The 20,134-nt window shown below is 43.8% G+C and overlaps 2 protein-coding genes across 2 annotated transcripts in view; one reads left to right on the top strand and one right to left on the bottom strand.

Moving 5' to 3' along the window:
- Positions 1 to 4,958, bottom strand: part of ice1 (KIAA0947-like (H. sapiens)) — a gene marked incomplete at its 5' end in the record, with an annotated part of 31,856 nt that extends 26,898 nt beyond the window's left edge. Inside the window, 2 exons of the mRNA XM_083652841.1 lie at positions 4,722 to 4,780; positions 4,872 to 4,958. Of these exons, the coding sequence (XP_083508967.1) occupies positions 4,722 to 4,780; positions 4,872 to 4,958 (146 nt within the window). The remainder of the gene's footprint in view (positions 1 to 4,721; positions 4,781 to 4,871) is intronic.
- A 458-nt stretch (positions 4,959 to 5,416) lies between these two features.
- cep162 (centrosomal protein 162) overlaps positions 5,417 to 20,134 on the top strand; it is a 63,794-nt gene continuing 49,076 nt past the window's right edge. Inside the window, exons 1-3 of the mRNA XM_083652751.1 lie at positions 5,417 to 5,569; positions 6,080 to 6,185; positions 7,477 to 7,624. Coding sequence (XP_083508877.1) covers positions 6,126 to 6,185; positions 7,477 to 7,624 — 208 coding nt within the window. The 5' untranslated portion in view covers positions 5,417 to 5,569; positions 6,080 to 6,125. The remainder of the gene's footprint in view (positions 5,570 to 6,079; positions 6,186 to 7,476; positions 7,625 to 20,134) is intronic.

Below are 20,134 nucleotides of genomic sequence, written 5' to 3'. Positions count from 1 at the left end.
ACTCAATGTGTTAACATTACACTTACAGCTGTAGCTAAATAGTGATCACCATGAAGCGATTGTCTCCCAAAAAGTGATTCTTTCTCCACATTTCTTGTGTCAACGTTATGGGAAACGACAGTGTAGTCAGTAAAGTTTTAAACTAGTGCAAAGTTTTGAATGAGTTTTATCGGGCGTGTGGTCTGAAGAAGCGTGCATCTGTCTCCTTCGGGAGCATATCTCCAGCCACCATTTTCGGGATGAGCTGGAAAACTTCCGGTTAAAACTTTCTAAATAATGTTACTTAAACAAAAGTAAATAGCTTATTGATGCACTTTGGAGGAGAAAAAGGTATTTCAACGAACGAAGCAGAAAACCTTGTATCAAAATACTTGTGATGTTATATGCCGTGAAACTGTGGCTGTAACGCATTACTCAAAATAAATAAAGGTTACGTTACAACATTCGTTACAATAAGCGTTTTATTTTGAAAGCAACAAAGCGGATGACGTACTTGTACATTCTGGCTGACTTGACGCCCGTGCAGTTCATGCTGCCAGATCCACATAACGATGCATGCGTAGATTTAGACCATTTTTAAAGGGGTGGGGAGTGGGGCAAGTACCCGAACAGCGGAAACGTTACTCGAGTACTGACGTTATGAACGAGTACTCGAGTATCCGAGTACTCTCACCAGGGGCGGTTCTAGGCCGTTTTTGGGTTCAGCCCATCCGAAAAGTTTCTAGAACCGCGGCTGCGCAGGCGCTCCCTCCTCCATCTATCTGCCTAATCCCACATCACTTCACACAGGTCACACACACAGTACAGCAGCGAAGTGGTCCTCCACAGTCCACACAATCGTTCTCCCCACTCATGATCAATGAAACTGAGGTGAGCATTGAGCAGTCAGAGTCGTTAGTAGTTACTTAATTAGCGCATATTGATATGCAAATTAGCACGTAACGTTGTCGTAGGCTAAACAAAAGAACTTGTCGCTGTGCCTGCCAGACAAACAGGTGGACTGGAGGAAGGTAGGTAGCTCGCAGTAAGCGGGTGTAAATGGATGTGATGTTTTTTGAGAAACATATGGGCATAAGTGACAAACATTTTCAAACGGGTCCCTTGTTATCTGAATGAAATTAAGCCCTTCAGAATCGCAAGTGGCTGCTTTACACAGCCTGTCTGATGTGATGATGACGATAGCTTAACATGCGTGCATGGCATCACTTATGTCTTGCTGTGATGTTAGTTCAGTATCTCAATAAAAGTTCTTACAGGCTTGTTATTTCCCTCTAAGGCAGGGATGTCAGAGATACGGCCCGCGGGCCGGATCCGGCCCACGGGCAGGTTTCATCCGGCCCGCGAGATGTTTTGGAATATAAAAAAATATATATATATATATTATTATTATTATTAAATTCACACCCCATTATCATGAACTACGTGTGGCTAATAAGCAAGCTAAGAGTTCATTCATAAGTTAATTAACCTGCACTACAAGGAAGTATGTCAGTAGGTCATCAGGTGTAAACAAAGCCGCCATGATGCCATGCTGGAATTGAATCGCGCATTCAGCTACCTACCAAAAAACAAAAGAATCAACAAGATCAGGCGCGGACTGGATAATCGGGCACGTCGGGCAAATGCCCGGTGGCCTGGCCTGGCCTGGCCTGCAAAAAAAAATAAAAATTGTGCCCGCAGTCAGGCCACTCACTGAACAGCAGGCCAGGCACCGCCTACTGGTTTACTAGTGGTTTTATTACTTTATTCAGGATTAAAGTGGGTGCATCTCATTGTAAAATTGGACTTGGCCCAAATTGGGCTTCAAACGGTCCAAATTGGGCTTCAAACGGCCCAAATCGGGCTTCAAACAGCCCAAATCTGGCTTTAAACGACCCAAATTGGGCTTCAAACGGCCCACATCTGGCTTCAAACGGCCCAAATTGAGCTTTAAACGGCCCAAATTTTTCTGACGCCGGCACGCGCGTCGGCCCGTATCGGCCTGGCCTGCTTGGTATCTAATGCCCGGCCTGAATTATGATCCCAGTCCGCCCCTGAACAAGATGCTGTCGAAAAAGAGAAAGGTTGACACGGAATGCAGGCAGTTTCAAGAGAAATGGAAAGAGCAGTATTTCTTTTGTGAAGTAAATGGGTAAATGAGTCGAATTGATTTTAGTAAAAAAAAATCCGGCCCCCATGAGGTCTCAGTTGAACAAATCCGGCCCTCTACCTAATATGAGTCTGACACCCCTGCTCTAAGGGAGTGCAAGGCAGATATTTAAACAGCCTTGTTTGTGTACAGTACCAGTGGCATGGGAGTAATAAAAAGGGATTAAGGACCAGGACCCCTGGTGGTCAGTAAGATGGGCTGGTTGAGCCAATGTTAAAATGATCTTTATTTATTATTTATTTTTGCTTTAAAACTATTTTTTAATTTTCTGCTTAAAGGTCATGAAAAAAGTGGCATTCTTGTTTTTTCACACAATAATTTCATAATACCATTTGTAATGCCACCGTTGTAGTGCTGTTGTTCAAAATTAAAGTACATTTTCTCAGATTTATTGGTGTCTTTCTAGTCACACAATTTAATAGTCAGTGTTTCCCATACACTGATCTATTTGTGGTGGTACACCCTACATAGATTTTGACCCCTACAAATACTGCCACATATTAATTTCAACTAGTTGACTGCAAACTCCTGCTTTAGTGCTTACAGTATATTATTATCTTGTCGGAATATTATTCCAGCCAATAAGTTAGGAAGTTCCCTTTTGATTTAATTTTACTTTTGTTTTGCCTACAAAGCAAAATGTTACTTTACTTGAAACTCCCCTGAAGTGATTTTGGTATTATTTATGCAAGGATAATTCTACCATATAGTAACCTGTATGCAGAATATATATAGTATATATAGGGAAACAATTATTTTTTCATTGCTGTAAAACCACAGAACGGTAAAGAAGATATTGATGTGTGTAGTTCTTCATAGATCTAGTCTCTTCATTTTGATCTCAAAGTGCGCCAGTTTGATCCATTTTTACTTGAAACTGTACAAAATTTTCTTCCGGGGGGGCATGCCCCCGGACCCCCCTAGGGGTTCAGTGGTCCATGACCTTTGGGTGGGCTGAGCCCACCCAAAGCTCTGATGCTAAAACCGCCCCTGACTCTCACCCATACCTAGCAAAAATGCCACCAAAAAATCTCAGAATGCCCCTAAAAACCACGATTATGATCCAGGGCCAAAAATTTCCCCCAAGATTCCAATAATTGTCTTTTCATTCAATTCATTCAATTTCCATTTCAATCTCTAACACACAATCAGCACCTGCAAGCCGGTTGCCAGAAGAAGACTAAGAACACTTTCACACAAACAGCGCTGTTGTTCGTTAGGTCATACACCCTGAGTACTATTTTTAAATGCTCCCAGTTTTTACACAGTGGTGGTTGGGATTTTACCCAATATGTGTGTGTGTGTGTGTATATATATAATTTCCTACACCGTTTAGAATGTTTATGTTGTTGAAACAGTCTGTACTGGTATTAATTCACCAATAATGCACCAATAAAGATAAACAGCAGCATAAAGATTAGATTTCAGCCCAAATGAGTTGGCTGATATTTATTATTTTATATATACGGTACACACACACACACACACACACACACACACACACACACACGTATATATATACACATTATATATATATATATATATATATGTATATGTGTATATGTGTGTGTGTGTGTGTGTGTGTGTGTGTGTACATATAAAATACGAACTAACTAACGAAAAGGGAGTCCAGACGCATGCGCACTGCCATCATTTTGTCTTCTAAATACATTCTGCAACGCATTTTAGACAGACCACCACCGTTCACTTTTTCCCGCAAATAATAGGCTTCCGATAGAATTAGTTTGCCCCCCCTGTGACTTCAAAATGCAGAAATAAAGTGAGTTTAATGCCCAATACAGATTGTCTAACGAAAAAAGCATGGTCCATGAGAGGGCTCTTACTACTTTTAAGTCCTGAGACGAACATAGAAAGAGCCTGAGGGTAACCAGTGACTCAGCCTATGTAGACTAGAGTCAGGGATGGCCAACCCACTTTCTGATAGAGAATACAGTGGTGAGTTTTAGATTTTTACAGCTTGTAATAAAACTTAAGGCCCGTGATATACAGTGTCCAGCAGACGCAATTAACTCAGAGGTGCATACAAGTACAAAATGAACTCAGAGGTGCATACATACATGTACAAAATGAACTCAGAGGTGCGTACATTTACAAAATGAACTCAGAGGTGCATACATACATGTACAAAATGAACTCAGAGGTGCGTACTGCGTACATGTACAAAATGAACTCAGAGGTGCATACATACATGTACAAAATGTCTCTATAATCTAATAGAAAAGTAGCAGACACGTTTTTCTCACCTCAAAAGAAAAACAGGAGTTGAAGTGAGTAAATGTGTAGCCTACTAACGTTACCCCACCTCTGCTTACAAGTGGAGGGTTAAATCTCACAACTCCAATTTGAGCTATCTTACATTGGCTTCAAATGGAATTTTAATAATACTTTTGTTGCAGTTAAATTCACTTTAGTTATGTAACGAGCACCTTTACTCTGATCATACCAACAACCGGAAGTCTCATTCAGACACAAGATACATTGACAGTTGAAGAAGACCACAGAAACCTATGGTAACATAGCCAGCACGAATGTTATCGGCTAAAATACTTACTCCGAATCCGCAATTTTCTGTTTCAGTGCCAGAAAGGACGCCACATATTCGTTAAGGTTCTGCAATAAGAGATTAGACATATTAACAGCCATGTGCAGAGGTAAACAAGACATAGCTGACATACGTTTGACTGGAGAAAGGCCAACTCACTTGGTGCAAAACAGAGCAGTTCCGACAGCTTCCTGTCGCGTCCGCTGCTACTCCAACGAGTTTGGCTTGGTTCTCCCCTGGCATCATGGTCAGATCAAATCTCCTCTGACTGTTCACTTTATCATATGATTACACACATTCAGAAACGGGAGGACATCCACACACAGGTCCACAACTTCACATTCGTTTGCTCCCACGTTGACTAAGGACCCACGTCAGGACCCCTATAGAGGAGCAACTGCCTGCCGGTTACACCGGTCAACAACACACAGCTCGTCACAGTGCTCTCCACCTCGTTAAGCAGCTTTTGCTCTTGCTATTGAATACAATATTACACAGACACTATTCCAATTGTATATTTGATTTATAACGGCCTGGGATGTGATGTTTAGCGGTTTTTCTGATTTTGGTTCAGGCAGCTCGTGGACCAAAAAATGCTTTTGTCCGTCCATTGGCTAGCGTTCTTATGACCTGCTTATGACGCATTGTTTGTTGGCAAATCAGATTGCTTTTGTAACCCGGCTGATGTTGCGGGAAGTGGTTCAGCCGTCTCAGAATTTTACGACTTTTATTGTGAGTTATTTGACCCTTAAATCTACAGAGATGTGTACCAGAGTGTCACACAAGAGCATTATATAGTGGGCACCGTTAGCTTGTTCTTGCTAGCTGGCTAACATCGCTTCCGAACATTGATTAACGTAAGTTACTTGGTTTATAGTCTTAAATAGTAATGACAGGGTTCCCACGGGTCCTTGAAATCATTGAAAGTTGATGAATTTGAAAAATAAAATAAAGGCATTATCCTCCAGCTGTTCCACAGTAAGGTCCCTGTGTGAAAAAAGCAGCTCGGAGCTACTCTGTTTACTCGTGTTACTTTACATGAAGCAGCTCGGAGCTACTCTGTTTACTCGTGTTACTTTACATGAAGCAGCTCGGAGCTACTCTGTTTACTGGTGTTACTTTACATGAGCGCACACTGGCCCTGGAGTTGTGTCCATCCATGCTGTGGCACATGCTACACCCTTCCACGAAGTTTCATGAAAATTGTCCCAGTAGTTTTCCATAATCCTGTTCACAGACAAACAGCACCGAAAACATAACCTTCAATCTGGGCACTGTTTAAAACCTTACAATGACAGTGAATAAAGGCATTTTTGTGTCCTAGAAGCATCATTTCCCTCACTAAATTAATTTTCTTCTTTTGGCAGTAGTTAGTCAGATTCCCCTTTGGCTGATGGAGTGGACAGTGTCACTATGGCTCATCGACTGACCAATGAAGAGCTGGATGAACAATTTGAACTGTTCTTGAAGGAGGTAACATAACTGATTCAAATTCAGCGCCGGTGTAGGTACAGGATCTACTCGGCCTACAGATTCGGCTCGCCCTACCGGAAGTGCTTGGCTCGACGTCCACAACGGGTCTAACCCTAACCCTAACCCTGATTCATATTTTTAATGTCTATCATGTCTGATATGGCGGACGCCAACAGACTCAACAAACTGATCCGTAAGGCCAGGGACATTGTGGGGCTGGATCTGGGCTCTCTGACTGCGGTGTCAGAGAAGAGAACGTTGTCCAGGCTACGCTCCATCATGAGCAACGACTCGCACCCACTCCACTGCGTGCTAGTCAAACATAGGAGTACGTTCAGTGAGAGACTGATTCCACCTAGATGCAATACGGAGAGGCACAGGAAATCATTCCTGCCTGTGGCCATTGGTCTATTTAATGCCTCTCTTAAAAGAGCACCTCGGAGACGCTCAGTCTCCCTGAGACTGAGCCAGCCGATAGGTTAACTGTGCCTGGCTGAGCCACGTGTAACGTATAGGGCAAGCCGACTTAATATAAGTCCGGTGTGCAATAAAGATAATTGCATGTAATGTATACTTCTCTACGTATTTTGCTCGCTTAGATGTATTCTACTTAATTTTGCTTCTATCGCATTTACTACTGTTTATTCTATGCTATGTTGTGTTCTTATTCTTCTTATTCTGCTTATTTTGCATTTACTATTGTTTACTTCATGCTATGTGTGTTCTGTGAGCGAGCTACTGTAACTTGTCCCAATTTCCCCCCAGGGATCATTAAAGTCTTTCTGATTCTGATTCTGATTCTGATATAACATCAGTAGCTTAGCGTTAGCTTGTTAGCATCGCACCGACACCGGCATGTCATTTCATGGCTGTGTAGACAAATAAAAAGCACACCCAGGTGTTGAAGTAAGCGGTGGAGGTTTGCAGCAGGTCCCACCCTGCTCTTTCCTCCAACCCCTCTCCCCTCTCTCTGACACTGTGCGCTGTGTGCTATGTTAAAATAGTCACAAAATACCCAACCAAAAGTAAAAAAAATTGTGTGAATATCTTCCTTTAACTCATTCCCCCGCCATTGCCGTCTACCGACGTGCTTTAACAGACAACGCTTCCCCGCCATTGACGTCTCTAAACGGCAATAAGTGTTTTCACCGCCATGTGATAGAAGGCTCTCTTAAGATGGAGACGAAATAAACAAAACAAGGATTTCACAGATTGCCATTCTAGTAGTCAGGCAATACCCTGTCATATCCTCAAGACATCTCTCGACTTTCAACTGTTCTCCTGCTGTCAGTCTGCTTCAGATGACTCTTTGGACTTGGGTGGTGCGGCCAAGCAGCCCAGTGTTCTGGACAGCCTAGGTAAAACCAGTCAGAAACCAGTCATCAGCACAGTGCCGTGGTGGCAAGATGATGGTGACAGCGATGGAGGACCAGGGGCAGGTAATGGACTATCCACAATATAATATCCATTATGCTAGGTGTTTTTGTCTTTGACAGGTTAGAATAAGTGATTCCAATGCCTGTAGTTTGAACCATTGACTGTACATAGTATGGATGACGCGTCCCTCCTTCCTCCAGTTATGCAAAAGTGAAGCCAAAATAATATTGTTTCCCCGAGCTGCCATCTGGCTTGTGTGACGTCATTTGGGACCCGCGTCTGCGCAGTAGAGTCAGGCTGAGCCTCCACAGCCATGCCGTCGTCTGACGGAGGTTAGAGAGTGGCTGTCACAGCTGTCAAACAGCTCTTTTTATATCACCAAATAACGAATGAAAAATAAATTGATCCTAAAATGAGCACTTGAACATATATATTAAATATACATATTAAAAATATACATATTAAAAATAAATGGATCCTAAAATGAGCACTTGAACATCCATCAGCGTGATAAGAACTAGCTAAAGTGAGTGAAACTATCTTTCGGGTACTTTCCTTTTTTGGTTTGGCTCATGTCCCAGCCGCTAAAATGGAAGGGACGGGACTTATGACCTATAAGAGAGCCAAAGTGAAACGTCACTTCCTGCTTTCTCCCTGTACCAGCGCTGGAAAAATATGAATGGCAGTGAATGGAGAATAACGTTACTTTTTTTTTAATCCTGTTTGAATTGTGCCACGGGGTGCCAACGTTAATTTTGTCAATTTAAAACATAACTTTGCATGTCAAGAAAGTCGCAGTTTGTCGTCAAACTGAAATGTAGGGGTTAGTTTCGTATAAAAACTACATACCTCGTGGAAGCTCGTGGCATGTCGCCGGTCTTCAGCTTTGCTGGTAGAGAAAGCACTGGTGAAAGTGGGCCGGAACCCTCCGGTGCGCAGTTCCTTTAAGACTTTCGGTGCCTGAACGCCGTTGGGGGAAGACATGCAGCTGCCTGTCAATCAAAAGCCGATTGCTGCAGAGTAAAGCAATCACGATCGCATAATTTCCAAGGAAACACATGGCTGACGTTATGTCGCATAAACAACAGTAGTCTGTCTCATAAATTGCTTCTAAATTGTTCCAATGCTGTGTTTTAGACCTGTCAGTGGTTTTAATCGTGCTGTCTATCCACCTTATTTTTGCGAGGCTCCCGCTGTAAAATAATTCTGGGAGCAATATCCATTCTAGAACGTGAGCAGCTGTGTTTACGGTGGCTTGACGCTGCCTGGATAGTACTCTGCACTGCAGCCCATGCAGCGCAGCGCGTCCCTCCTCGCATGCTTTTCCTTGTCGAACTCCGACGTTAAAAGTTTGCTCGTCACAAAATAACACTCGTTTTGGGAATGTAGCCTAATGATGTTATCTATCACATCCGCTAACCTGTTGCTCGTTGAACAAGTCGGCATTTATCAGCTCAGCTGCACCGTTTACAGACGGGTAGGCCTACATTAGACGGGCTGTGTTGTGTCAAGCTAGACGTAACGGGGGAAGAGGACAGCAGAAGGAAGCAGAGAGAGAGAGAGAGCTTTTACGCATGGTTTCATGGCGCCTCCGATGCGTAAAAGTCCTTCATCGTTCATTCAGGAATGTTTTCAAGATGGCATTTGATTGTCTTGTCTGCCCACCCAGTGCCCAATTCGGTGTCTGTTCTTTGATTCCTGGTGGGAATCTTTTGCTTTGGATAAGGATTTCTCTGCTGACTGCATGGATTTCTTCTGTGCACAATCTAATGTGCTTTTTTCCCTCTGTCTCCTGCATTATGAAAAGCTTTTTTAAATCCAAGCAGTAGGCTAATTCTCAGTAATTTACTTAGGTTACTGTAGGCTACATATTCACCTTCCAGACGGCTTCTAGAAGAAAAAAATGCTTTTAAATGAGCTGTTTGATAAAACTATTTATAAACCTTATTAATAAAAATGCTTTTTAATTATTATTATTTTTTTTTTTTTATTAAATTAATTAAATTGACAAATGGAAGACTGATGCTGATTTGCAAAATGCAATTTAAAATGCATTTTTTAATCCATTTTCATATTCTTGCTTATTCATTTTCATATTATTTGTCCTTTGCATAATTCATTTCGCCTTTACTTTACCATTAGACAACTGTTTTACTTAAAGCACAATTATGCCACACTGTAGCCTATACAGGTTAATTAAGTAGGCTACTAACTTGCACAATAAATAAATAATTAAATAAATAATTTGCTATAGTCTACATGATGTCAAAAATATGCGTGTTCAGGAACGCATGAAGCTGGGCGGGAGGAGAACAATGACGCGATGAAGGTTGGAGTAGTAGTTCCGGCAATAATTTCAATCCACTTTCACCCCTGAGAGAAAGTGACGTCACTTAGGAGTGCATGTAGTCTTTCTGATTTATAACTTCTAGTGCAACAGTTTGCCGACAAACTGCGACTTTCTTACATGCAAAGTTATGTTTTAAATGGACAAAATTTACATTGGCACCCCGTGGCACAATTCAAACGGGATAAAAAAAGTAACGTTATTCTCCGTTCACCGCCATTCATATTTTTTCAGCGCTTGGTACAGGGAGAAAAGCAGGAAGTGACGTTCACTTTGCCTCTCTATACTGGGACCAGCCACAAGAAGGCGATCGATATGTTTTAGCTTCACTTTTGAGGAGCTGTCGTCGCTTCCATATTTTACACAGTCTATAGTTTTAACAGTGAGTGAGCTATGCTGCCCCCTGCAAATTAGAGTGAATGGGCATATGTGATACTATTTAGAACTTTCTCATAGGCATGGTCTGAATTGAACACCTGCCAAGTTCCAAATGGTGTTAAATTGTGTCTTTTATTAATGGATAAATCAATAATTGTCTATTGCTCTTATAAAACGTTTTGAGACATTTAAATTCCTCAGTTATATACAATAATTTGGTTTCATTCATGATATAAGAAAGTGAACAAGTATTATTGCCACACAGTACCTGATTCTATACACCAAATGGCATGGAAAACTGCTACTGTCATATACTGCTATCAGAAATCTATATTCATGATTTTGGCAGGGATCTTTTTTCTTGACAGGTAATGTATTTTTTGTAGTTGGGTTGGTGGAGTTGGTTTTATGTAGTAGTAGTTAGTGTTGTCATGTTTGTAATGTGATACGAGTTTGTGTACTATACCCAGCAGGGGGTGCTATAGGATGTCCCCTGTCTTTCCTGTCCACCAATGTTTGCCTGATGTGTACAAACCTATCATTCACTCTCCTCCCCTAGATGAGTTTGTCGGTATACAGTGCTGTGAAGATAAATAGGTGACATATTTGCCCCTTGTTTGATTTTCTTTTGCACAATTTTCACTCATGTCTTGTGGGTTGTAGTAGTTTATTGAAGTTTGATGCTTTTCATTTGTTTGTGGTGTGCAAAGTGATCGAACATATCCAAAAGTAACCGCCCCTGTCTCCTGTATATATATGGACGGTTTTAACTTGACAACAAAAACATTCTAAATTGAACCCTAGCTCACTTCCTGTTGCAGTGTTTGCTATGGACATAAAAGGGGGGGAACCATTAAAGTGCAGGACTGACCATTCTGTGAAAACCATCTATATATACATATTATGTATGTATGTATGTATGTGTGTGTATATATATTTATATATATATATATATTAGGGCTGTCAGCGTTAACGCGTTAATCGCGATGCAATTAACACATTGAATGCCAGCCATGTTTTCATTCCTGTAGGTAAGTTGTGCCAGGGGTGTTTTTGACGATTCTGGCTCATTTTAGAGACAGCCGAGGATTCTTTTCTGTTAAGAATTCATGAACACCAATCATCTAAAAATAACTAATAGAATGTGTGCTTTCTCTGTCTAAAAGAGTTAGTTTGCAGAGTTAGTAGTTATGTAGATATTAGCCGTTGAGTACAGCATGGTTTCAGCGTCTGGAAATTTATTCAGAGATAAATGGCTTTTTGTGAAACAGTCACTTTAACCATTCATTTTTGGCATCAGTAAGACCGTCAGACATTCTAAACAATAGTTTTGAACAGTAATTTCCTCCATAACAACAGGAAACACCCCTCTCATTCAAACTCCTCCCTCCGTGTGTCTTCTCCTCCTGGCTGTACAGCGGGCGTGTCAGAAGCGCTTTTGCTGCTGCCTGCCTGTGTGCCTGCCTGCCTGCTTGCCTGCGTGCAGACGCTCCTTGTGCGAGTCAAGATGGGCCGGGGAATGCGTGGGCGATGGGCAGATGTTGATTCTGGCCTTTCTGAGGTGTTTCAAAGTGTGTTTCACCTATGATCTATTTTGCAAATCGCTCTCCGCTCTCTGTGTGCTGCTGCCGGTGCGCGGCCGCTCTCAGGCAAGACAAGTCTTGAATGGATTTACTGTAAAATCGCCACGGCATTTCCTTGAACGGCTTGGTCCCGCGGCAGTTTTTTCTTTGATTTCGGTCGTCTGGGGGAGCACTGTCAACACTTAGTGGGTCGGTAAAATAGATTATACACATTATCTTGCTCCAATAGTGATCTCAAAGATGTAAAAGTTGTTGATTGATGTCCCACCGTCAAAAAAAAAAAAATGTTTATGTAAGACGAGTAAACTCGGCTCTGGCACTTAAGCGTTGGATTATGTAAGACGAATTATTTCGGCTATGGCACTTAAGGTGTTAAGGGCCGACCATAACGCGCTATTTTTTTTTAATCGCGTTAATCGCATGCCGCTATTTTGTCCCTTCGTCGCACCCGTACTTGTAGTCAAGCCGGTCGCAGCGGTTTCCTGTCTCCTGCCTGTGCAGGCATGGAAGAGAAAGACAGCAATACACTTCTAAATGGCTCATTTTACTTTAAGAAACTCCCAAATGGCACAGTGGACAAGTCAACAGTAGTTTGCACCTTGTGTAAAACGGAATTAAAATATCACCGAAGTACATCGAGTTTAAGCATACCAGAGCAGCTAGCGGCCAGCTAGCAGCCAGCTAGACCTGAGGGAGCGGGAAGGTGCGTGAACGAGGCCGTTTAGGGCTAAAATGGGGGAAATGTGCTCATGCTTCCGTGTGCCAGTTAAAAGACGCGCAGCTTACGCGCGCTTACTCCACCGATGTTCTAAAACAGATCTTTGAGCTTTACTCCACTGATGTTCTAAAACAGATCTTTGAGCTTTACTCCACTGATGTTCTAAAACAGATCTTTGAGCTTTACTCCACCAATGTTCTAAAACAGATCTTTGAGCTTTACTCCACCAATGTTCTAAAACAGATCTTTGAGCTTTACTCCACCAATGTTCTAAAACAGATCTTTGAGCTTTACTCCACTGATGTTCTAAAACAGATCTTTGAGCTTTACTCTAGAGCCCGACCGATATGAGATTTTTGAAACCGATACCGATTAGGGCTGGGCGATATGGCCTCTAAAGAATATCGCGATGTTTTTCGGCTATATCGCGATACGCGATATATATCTCGATATTTTTGAAATCTCTCATAAATGCTCAATTTAACCCTTCAGGGTTCATACACATTTTGACCAATGGATTTCCATGACTTTTCCATAAGTTCTTAACCTGTATTTTATGCACACCTGGGGTAAAAAAGAAGAAGAAAGAAAGGGCAGATGTTGTGAGCAAAGATGGATGATTTAATATTCCATAGCTCTGACCTAAGCAAATCTGACATCACTATTGTGATATAATATGATTGTTTTAGTAAAGTGTATCACTCAATAGTCAATACAAAAAATAATGGCTTTTATAGAACCGAAAGCCTAGCTGCTTAGTCTGCAGATAAAACATAAAAGGCAATTTAGACTCGTATTGGCATGATGGCAACATATAAGCGGTCTGAATTTTGCATTAGGGCCAGTTCTATAGTGAGGCATGGAAAGCCTCACTATACGCCATCATATCTGTGTCGTCTCACTTTTGACTGAAAAATGATGCCTCTAGATTAAAGAAAAGACAATGAGTGAGTTGAGTGAGCCAATGTGATGTTGACTTTTATGAAACGCCCACGGTTTGTGTCTCCAAAAGCAACGCTAACGTTACATGCAAGGTAACGTAGCTAGCTGCTAGCTACGTTAGCTTCACGTTACCTTGCATGTAACGTTAGCGGTTGCTTTTGGAGACACAAACCCTGGACGTTTCATTTTGAGTAATGCATGAGGTTCTCTATGGTTTACGCAAGCTCTGGGAGTATGAAGTGCTTTAAATGCGGGGATTTTGGTCACAAAAAGCTTGTGGACCGCACGCCTGCTGAACTACTAGGTAGCCACAACCAGCTAGCGACCACGTTAGCCACCACACAACAGCTAACGTTAACGCCAAACAAATCCGCAACTCCTCCCCACGTTTGGTTTAGCGTAACGCCAGCTCAGACTTTCCCCTAATCTCAGAAACCTTGCGGGACATGTATTGCAAATTGCAATAGTGGTTGTTTTGTTATAATTTGAAACAGTCAGCCACACTGTCTGGAGGCGGCCATGTTTCGCCATTCTGCTTGCGTTGGTTGCTGGGGACGGGTGTGTGACGCGGTTTGACGTATCCATGTGATTCCCCCTCCCTTTTGAGTGTGACAAGAGGAAACGTGAAGCGAGTCATGCCGGCGGCTTAAGTTATAAACAATGCGTGACAATTATACTCGAATGTTCGCGATATAGTAATTTCTACATCTCACGTGGCACAAGCCGCGATACATCGAGTATATTCAATATATCGCCCAGCCCTAATACCGATACCGATTTTAGGGAATAAAGAATTACCGATACCGATAATATCGGCCGATATTTTTTTTTTTTTTTTTCTTAAATCAAATGTTTATCCCCCATTAGTGCTAATCCCCCATTAGTGCTAATTTTTTATTTATTTATCCTGGTTGCTGCTCCACCCTCTGCCGATCTGGGGAGAGCCGAAAACTGGCTCCATGCTTCCACATGGGCAGTTAGCCAGCCGCTTCTTTTCACCTGACAGGGAAGCTTCACTGGTAGGACATAGCACGTGGGAGGATCACGCTATTCCAACGAGTTCCCCTCCCTCCGAACAGGCGCCCTTAACGACCAGAGGAGGCACCACATCAGCAACCCTCAAATATCAAACACTTGACAAAGATATGATTGAGTTGACATGAATTGAAATATGTGATGTAGGCAGGATATTTTACAGCTTATTAATAAACTCAATGCAATGAAACAGTAAACTTAACTGGGAATTTAATAATTATAAATAACTAGAAATACAAAAACACAATAGAACAAATAGTTAAGAAAAAATATCAAATATACACAACATGCTGTCCATGCTGTCTATAACTTATATATACTGTATATATAAAAAAATAAAAAATAAAAATCGGCGCCAAATATTACCGATATATCGGTAATCGCCAATATCGGCGGGCCGATAATATCGGTCGGGCTCTACTTTACTCCACTGATGTTCTAAAACAGATCTTTGAGCTTTACTCCACCAATGTTCTAAAACAGATCTTTGAGCTTTACTCCACCGATGTTCTAAAACAGATCTTTGAGCTTTACTCCACCGATGTTCTAAAACAGATCTTTGAGCTTTACTCCACCAATGTTCTAAAACAGATCTTTGAGCTTTACTCCACCGATGTTCTAAAACAGATCTTTGAGCTTTACTCCACCAATGTTCTAAAACAGATCTTTGAGCTTACTCCACTGATGTTCTAAAACAGATCTTTGAGCTTCCAATCCAATCCAATCCAACTTTATTTATAAAGCGCTTTAAAACAACCAGAGGATGACCAAAGTGCTGTACGGAGTACTGAAGAGCAATCAGCTAAAAACAATAAATCAATAAAATCAGATAAAATCAATAAAATGAATAAACAAAATAAAATACGTTACGTAAAATATATAAAAGCAAAATCAATAAAATGCATAAAAAACAAAATAAAAATAAAAAGTATAAAATAATAGAATGCATAAAAACATAAAAGCAACTCATGGGTCATAAAATCAGCATCCTACATGGCAGTGAATGCCAAGGAGAAAAAGTGTGTTTTGAGGAGGCCTTTAAAGTGGGACAGTGAGGAGGCCTGCCTAATCTGCAGCGGTAGGCCGTTCCATAGTTTCGGAGCCACTGCAGAGAAGGCGCGATCCCCTCTGAGTTTACGCCTGGTTTTAGGCACTGCCAGGAGCAGCTGGTCAGCTGACCTGAGGGAGCGGGAAGGTGCGTGAACGTGCAGCAGCTCAGAGAGGTAGGGGGGGGGGGGGGGTGCGAGTCCGTTTAGGGCTTTAACAGCAAATAAAAGAACTTTAAAATTAATTCTAAAATGCACGGACAGCCAGTGGAGTGAGGCTAAAATGGGGGAAATGTGCTCATGCTTCCGTGTGCCAGTTAAAAGATGCGCAGCTTACGCGCGCTTACTCCACCGATGTTCTAAAACAGATCTTTGAGCTTACTCAACTGATGTTCTAAAACAGATATTTGAGCTTTACTCCACCAATGTTCTAAAACAGATCTTTGAGCTTTACTCCACTGATGTTCTAAAACAGATCTTTGAGCTTTACTCCACCAATGTTCTAAAACAGATCTTTGAGCTTACTCCACTGATGTTCTAAAACAGATATTTGAGCTTTACTCCACCGATGTTCTAAAACAGAACTTTGAGCTTACTCAACTGATGTTCTAAAACAGATCTTTGAGCTTTACTCCACCGATGTTCTAAAACAGATCTTTGAGCTTTACTCCACTGATGTTCTAAAACAGATCTTTGAGCTTTACTCCACCAATGTTCTAAAACAGATATTTGAGCTTTACTCCACCAATGTTCTAAAACAGATCTTTGAGCTTTACTCCACCGATGTTCTAAAACAGATATTTGAGCTTTACTCCACCAATGTTCTAAAACAGATCTTTGAGCTTTACTCCACCAATGTTCTAAAACAGATCTTTGAGCTTTACTCCACCAATGTTCTAAAACAGATCTTTGAGCTTTACTCCACCAATGTTCTAAAACAGGGCTTCCCAAACTGTTCAGACCAAGTACCACTATGTACCAAACCAACCACTATGTACCAAACAAATTTTCCGAAGGACCACTTCAAGTCAAGTCAAGTCAAGTTTATTTATATAGCCCTAATTCACAAGCATGTCTCAGAGGGCTTCACAGAAAGTATGTCTAGCTGATTCTAGCTGACACAACAGTAACAAGAATATACAGAATAAAGATAACATTTGAACAATTGATAATATAGAAAATATAGAAATGAAGAGAGAGCAGAGGAGAGAGCAGGAGAAGGGAGAAGAGCAGGGGGAATGTGAGAGAGTGATGGGGTGAGGAGGGAATGGGAGATGTTGGAGGGTATAGGAGGTGGGGAAGGAGCAAGAGGAGAGAGCAGGAGAGGGGAAGGGGGGGAGCAGGAGAGGAGAAAGCAGGAGAGTGGAGGAGGGAGGGAGAGCGGGGGGATGTGAGGGAGGAGAGGGGGGAGGTGGGGAGAAAATAGGAAATGTGGAAGAGGAGAGAACAGAGGAGGAGAGATGAGGGTGCAGGGGAGGGAGAGCCAGGGTAGAGGTAGGGTCTAGGGTTGGGGGAGGGGAGGGAGTATATATGGGCCCGGATTAGGGCGAGGGTGGAGAGAAAATGGGAAATGTGGAGGAGGAGAGAACAGAGAAGGAGAGGTGGGAGGGTGCAGGGGAGGGAGAGCAGGGGGAATGTGAGAGGGAGGAGAGGACAGAGAGGAGGAGAGAACAGAGAAGGAGAGGTGGGAGGGTGCAGGGGAAGGAGAGCAGGGGGAATGTGAGAGAGGGGAGAGGACAGAGAAGGAGAGGTGGGAGGGTGCAGGGGAGGGAGAGCAGGGGGAATGTGAGAGAGAGGAGGTGGGGAGAAAATGGGAAATGTGGAGAAGGAGGGAACAGAGAAGGAGAGATGGGAGGGTGCAGGGGAGGGAGAGCCAGGGTAGAGGTAGGGTCTAGGGTTGGGGGAGGGGAGGGAGTAGAATACGGGCCCGGATTAGGGCGAGGGTGGGGAGAAAATGGGAAATGTGGAGGAGGAGAGAACAGAGAAGGAGAGGTGGGAGGGTGCAGGGGAAGGAGAGCAGGGGGAATGTGAGAGAGGGGAGAGGACAGAGAGGAGGAGAGAACAGAGAAGGAGAGGTGGGAGGGTGCAGGGGAGGGAGAGCAGGGGGAATGTGAGAGGGAGGAGGTGGGGAGAAAATGGGAAATGTGGAGGAGGAGGGAACAGAGAAGGAGAGATGAGGGTGCAGGGGAGGGAGAGCCAGGGTGGAGGTAGGGTCTAGGGTTGGGGGAGGGGAGGGAGTAGGATACGGGCCCGGATTAGGGCGAGGGTGGGGAGAAAATGGGAAATGTGGAGGAGGAGAGAACAGAGAAGGAGAGGTGGGAGGGTGCAGGGGAAGGAGAGCAGGGGGAATGTGAGAGAGGGGAGAGGACAGAGAGGAGGAGAGAACAGAGAAGGAGAGGTGGGAGGGTGCAGGGGAAGGAGAGCAGGGGGAATGTGAGAGAGGGGAGAGGACAGAGAGGAGGAGAGAGCAGAGAGGGAGAGGTGGGAGGGTGCAGGGGAAGGAGAGCAGGGGGAATGTGAGAGAGGGGAGAGGACAGAGAGGAGGAGAGAACAGAGAAGGAGAGGTGGGAGGGTGCAGGGGAAGGAGAGCAGGGGGAATGTGAGAGAGGGGAGAGCAGGAAGTGGCAGGGATTCGGGAAAATAGGGGAGAAGAGGAGAAGGAGAAGGAGCAGAGGGGGGGAGAAGGAGGAGAGAGCAGGAGAAGGGAGGGGGGGGGGTGGTGGGATGTGGGGGAGGAAAGAGCATGGAGAGAGAGGAGGTGGGGGGGAAGTGTGGGAGAGGGGAGAACAGGAAGGGGGAAGAAGGGAAGGAGCGGGGGAAGGGGGAAAGAGAAAGAGAGGGGGGGGGAGAAGATCAGACAACTGACTACTCTAAGCATTAACCAGAGCTAACTGGGACATAGTATCTAGCTAATCTACAGCCTAATCGGGCCTATCCTACTCTGCTCTAGTCTGATCTTTGCCTGAACACTATAACAGGTCAGCCTTAGGCTGTAGCTAATCTATCGCCTACCTAAGCTGTTCTAAACCAACCGGCAGCCCTCGACCAGTGATGAAGAGCACCGATGCCCCCCGCCCTGGCCCCCGCCCACATAAGGCGTGGGAGGGAAGGCCAGGCCGGGACACAGCGGCGTCCCCTCACCCCCAGTAAACGCAAGAAAACCTTTCCACCATATGGTGGCAATCCACCCATGGATCGCCACATGGATTGCCTCAGTGACTTGGCTGAGGAGGAACCTTGTGAGGTCGTTGTGCTATAGGGGCCCAGCAATGGTAGCCCGGGTAAACCCATCCCCCACGCGACCCGCTCCCAGACCCGCCCCCAGCTAGTGACTGGGAACTGAGAGAGCAGGCCACGCGGGGGCTGGGCCCACCCAGGCCACAGCAATGGACCCCCATCCGGGGACTCCCCTCCGAGATGGGCCGAGAGATGCCGGGCTAAACCATGCACAGAGTTTTCCGATAATGAAACTCTGTAAATGGTTTATTATGGAAATAAAATTGACAAAAGAACAGAAAATTGAAAATGTAAAAAGGAGTCCAACAGAAGGGATATAAAAATGTAGTTTTTAAATTATCCTAAGATCAGGGAAGGGAGTTGAAAATGTAAAAAGTAGAGTCCAAAAAGAAATAGAAAATGTAGTCTTTAAAGGTCCCAATTCGTGCAGCTGTAACCTCTTAAAAACGTGTGTCTCTGGTCCATAAAACATGATTCTGGATTAATCTGTCGAAAATATAGCAAACCCGTTTGTTGTGACGGAGTTCTCACTCCCTCTTCTGGTTGCTTCCCAAGAACGGCTTGTTTCTATAATATATTCAGAACTAACAGTTCCCATTGGCCGCTGAGGGAGAGCCCGCCCCAGGCTCCCAGCGGCCAATCAGATTAGCGTCTGTGGACCAGCACGCTAGGTTGCGAGTTATCGTTAACTAAACGGTACTACGCTAAAGAGGACATCTCAAAATGCCTAGACTTACCGAATGCACCTCTGCAGTTGCTGGATCACGTACAGTTGGCGTCGCTCCAGCTAGAAGTGTTAATTTTGTGGCTATAGACTAAATGGTGCAGGTAGCTTGTGTGAGAGAGACCCGCGCAGTATGCAGGAGGAAGCTAGTGACGTCCCGATTCCCCCAGATTCCCCTCTGGGCAAACGAAGCGTTTGGGGGTGTGGCTTGGAGGAGACTGCAGAGGGACGCTGGATAGGGACAAATCCAACTGTGGCAGTTCTGAGCGTGTGACCACTCATTACAGGGAGGGCTGACAGCAGTATATATGCATTTACAAGTAAAAACAGCTTTTGCACGGAATGGGACCTTTAAGTGTTCGTAGGTTTAGAGAATACTAGCTAATTAGCTAGGTGAAAAAAAAAGGGGTACCAAGATTGGGAGTTCCATGAGGATGATCTGAGGAATCCATGAGTCCGCGTTGGTGACATGGATTAAGAGGAGGGGAGGGGAGGATAGGAGTCGGAGGGGAGGATAGGAGTTGGAGGTGATGATGAGGCCGGAGGGGGGGGGGGGAAGGGG

The sequence above is a fragment of the Poromitra crassiceps genome, assembly GCF_964638095.1.
Source record: "Poromitra crassiceps genome assembly, chromosome: 1".
Taxonomy (NCBI): domain Eukaryota; kingdom Metazoa; phylum Chordata; class Actinopteri; order Beryciformes; family Melamphaidae; genus Poromitra; species Poromitra crassiceps.
Note: the sequence above shows the minus strand (reverse complement) of the source record. Positions and strands in the feature narration are given on the sequence as shown.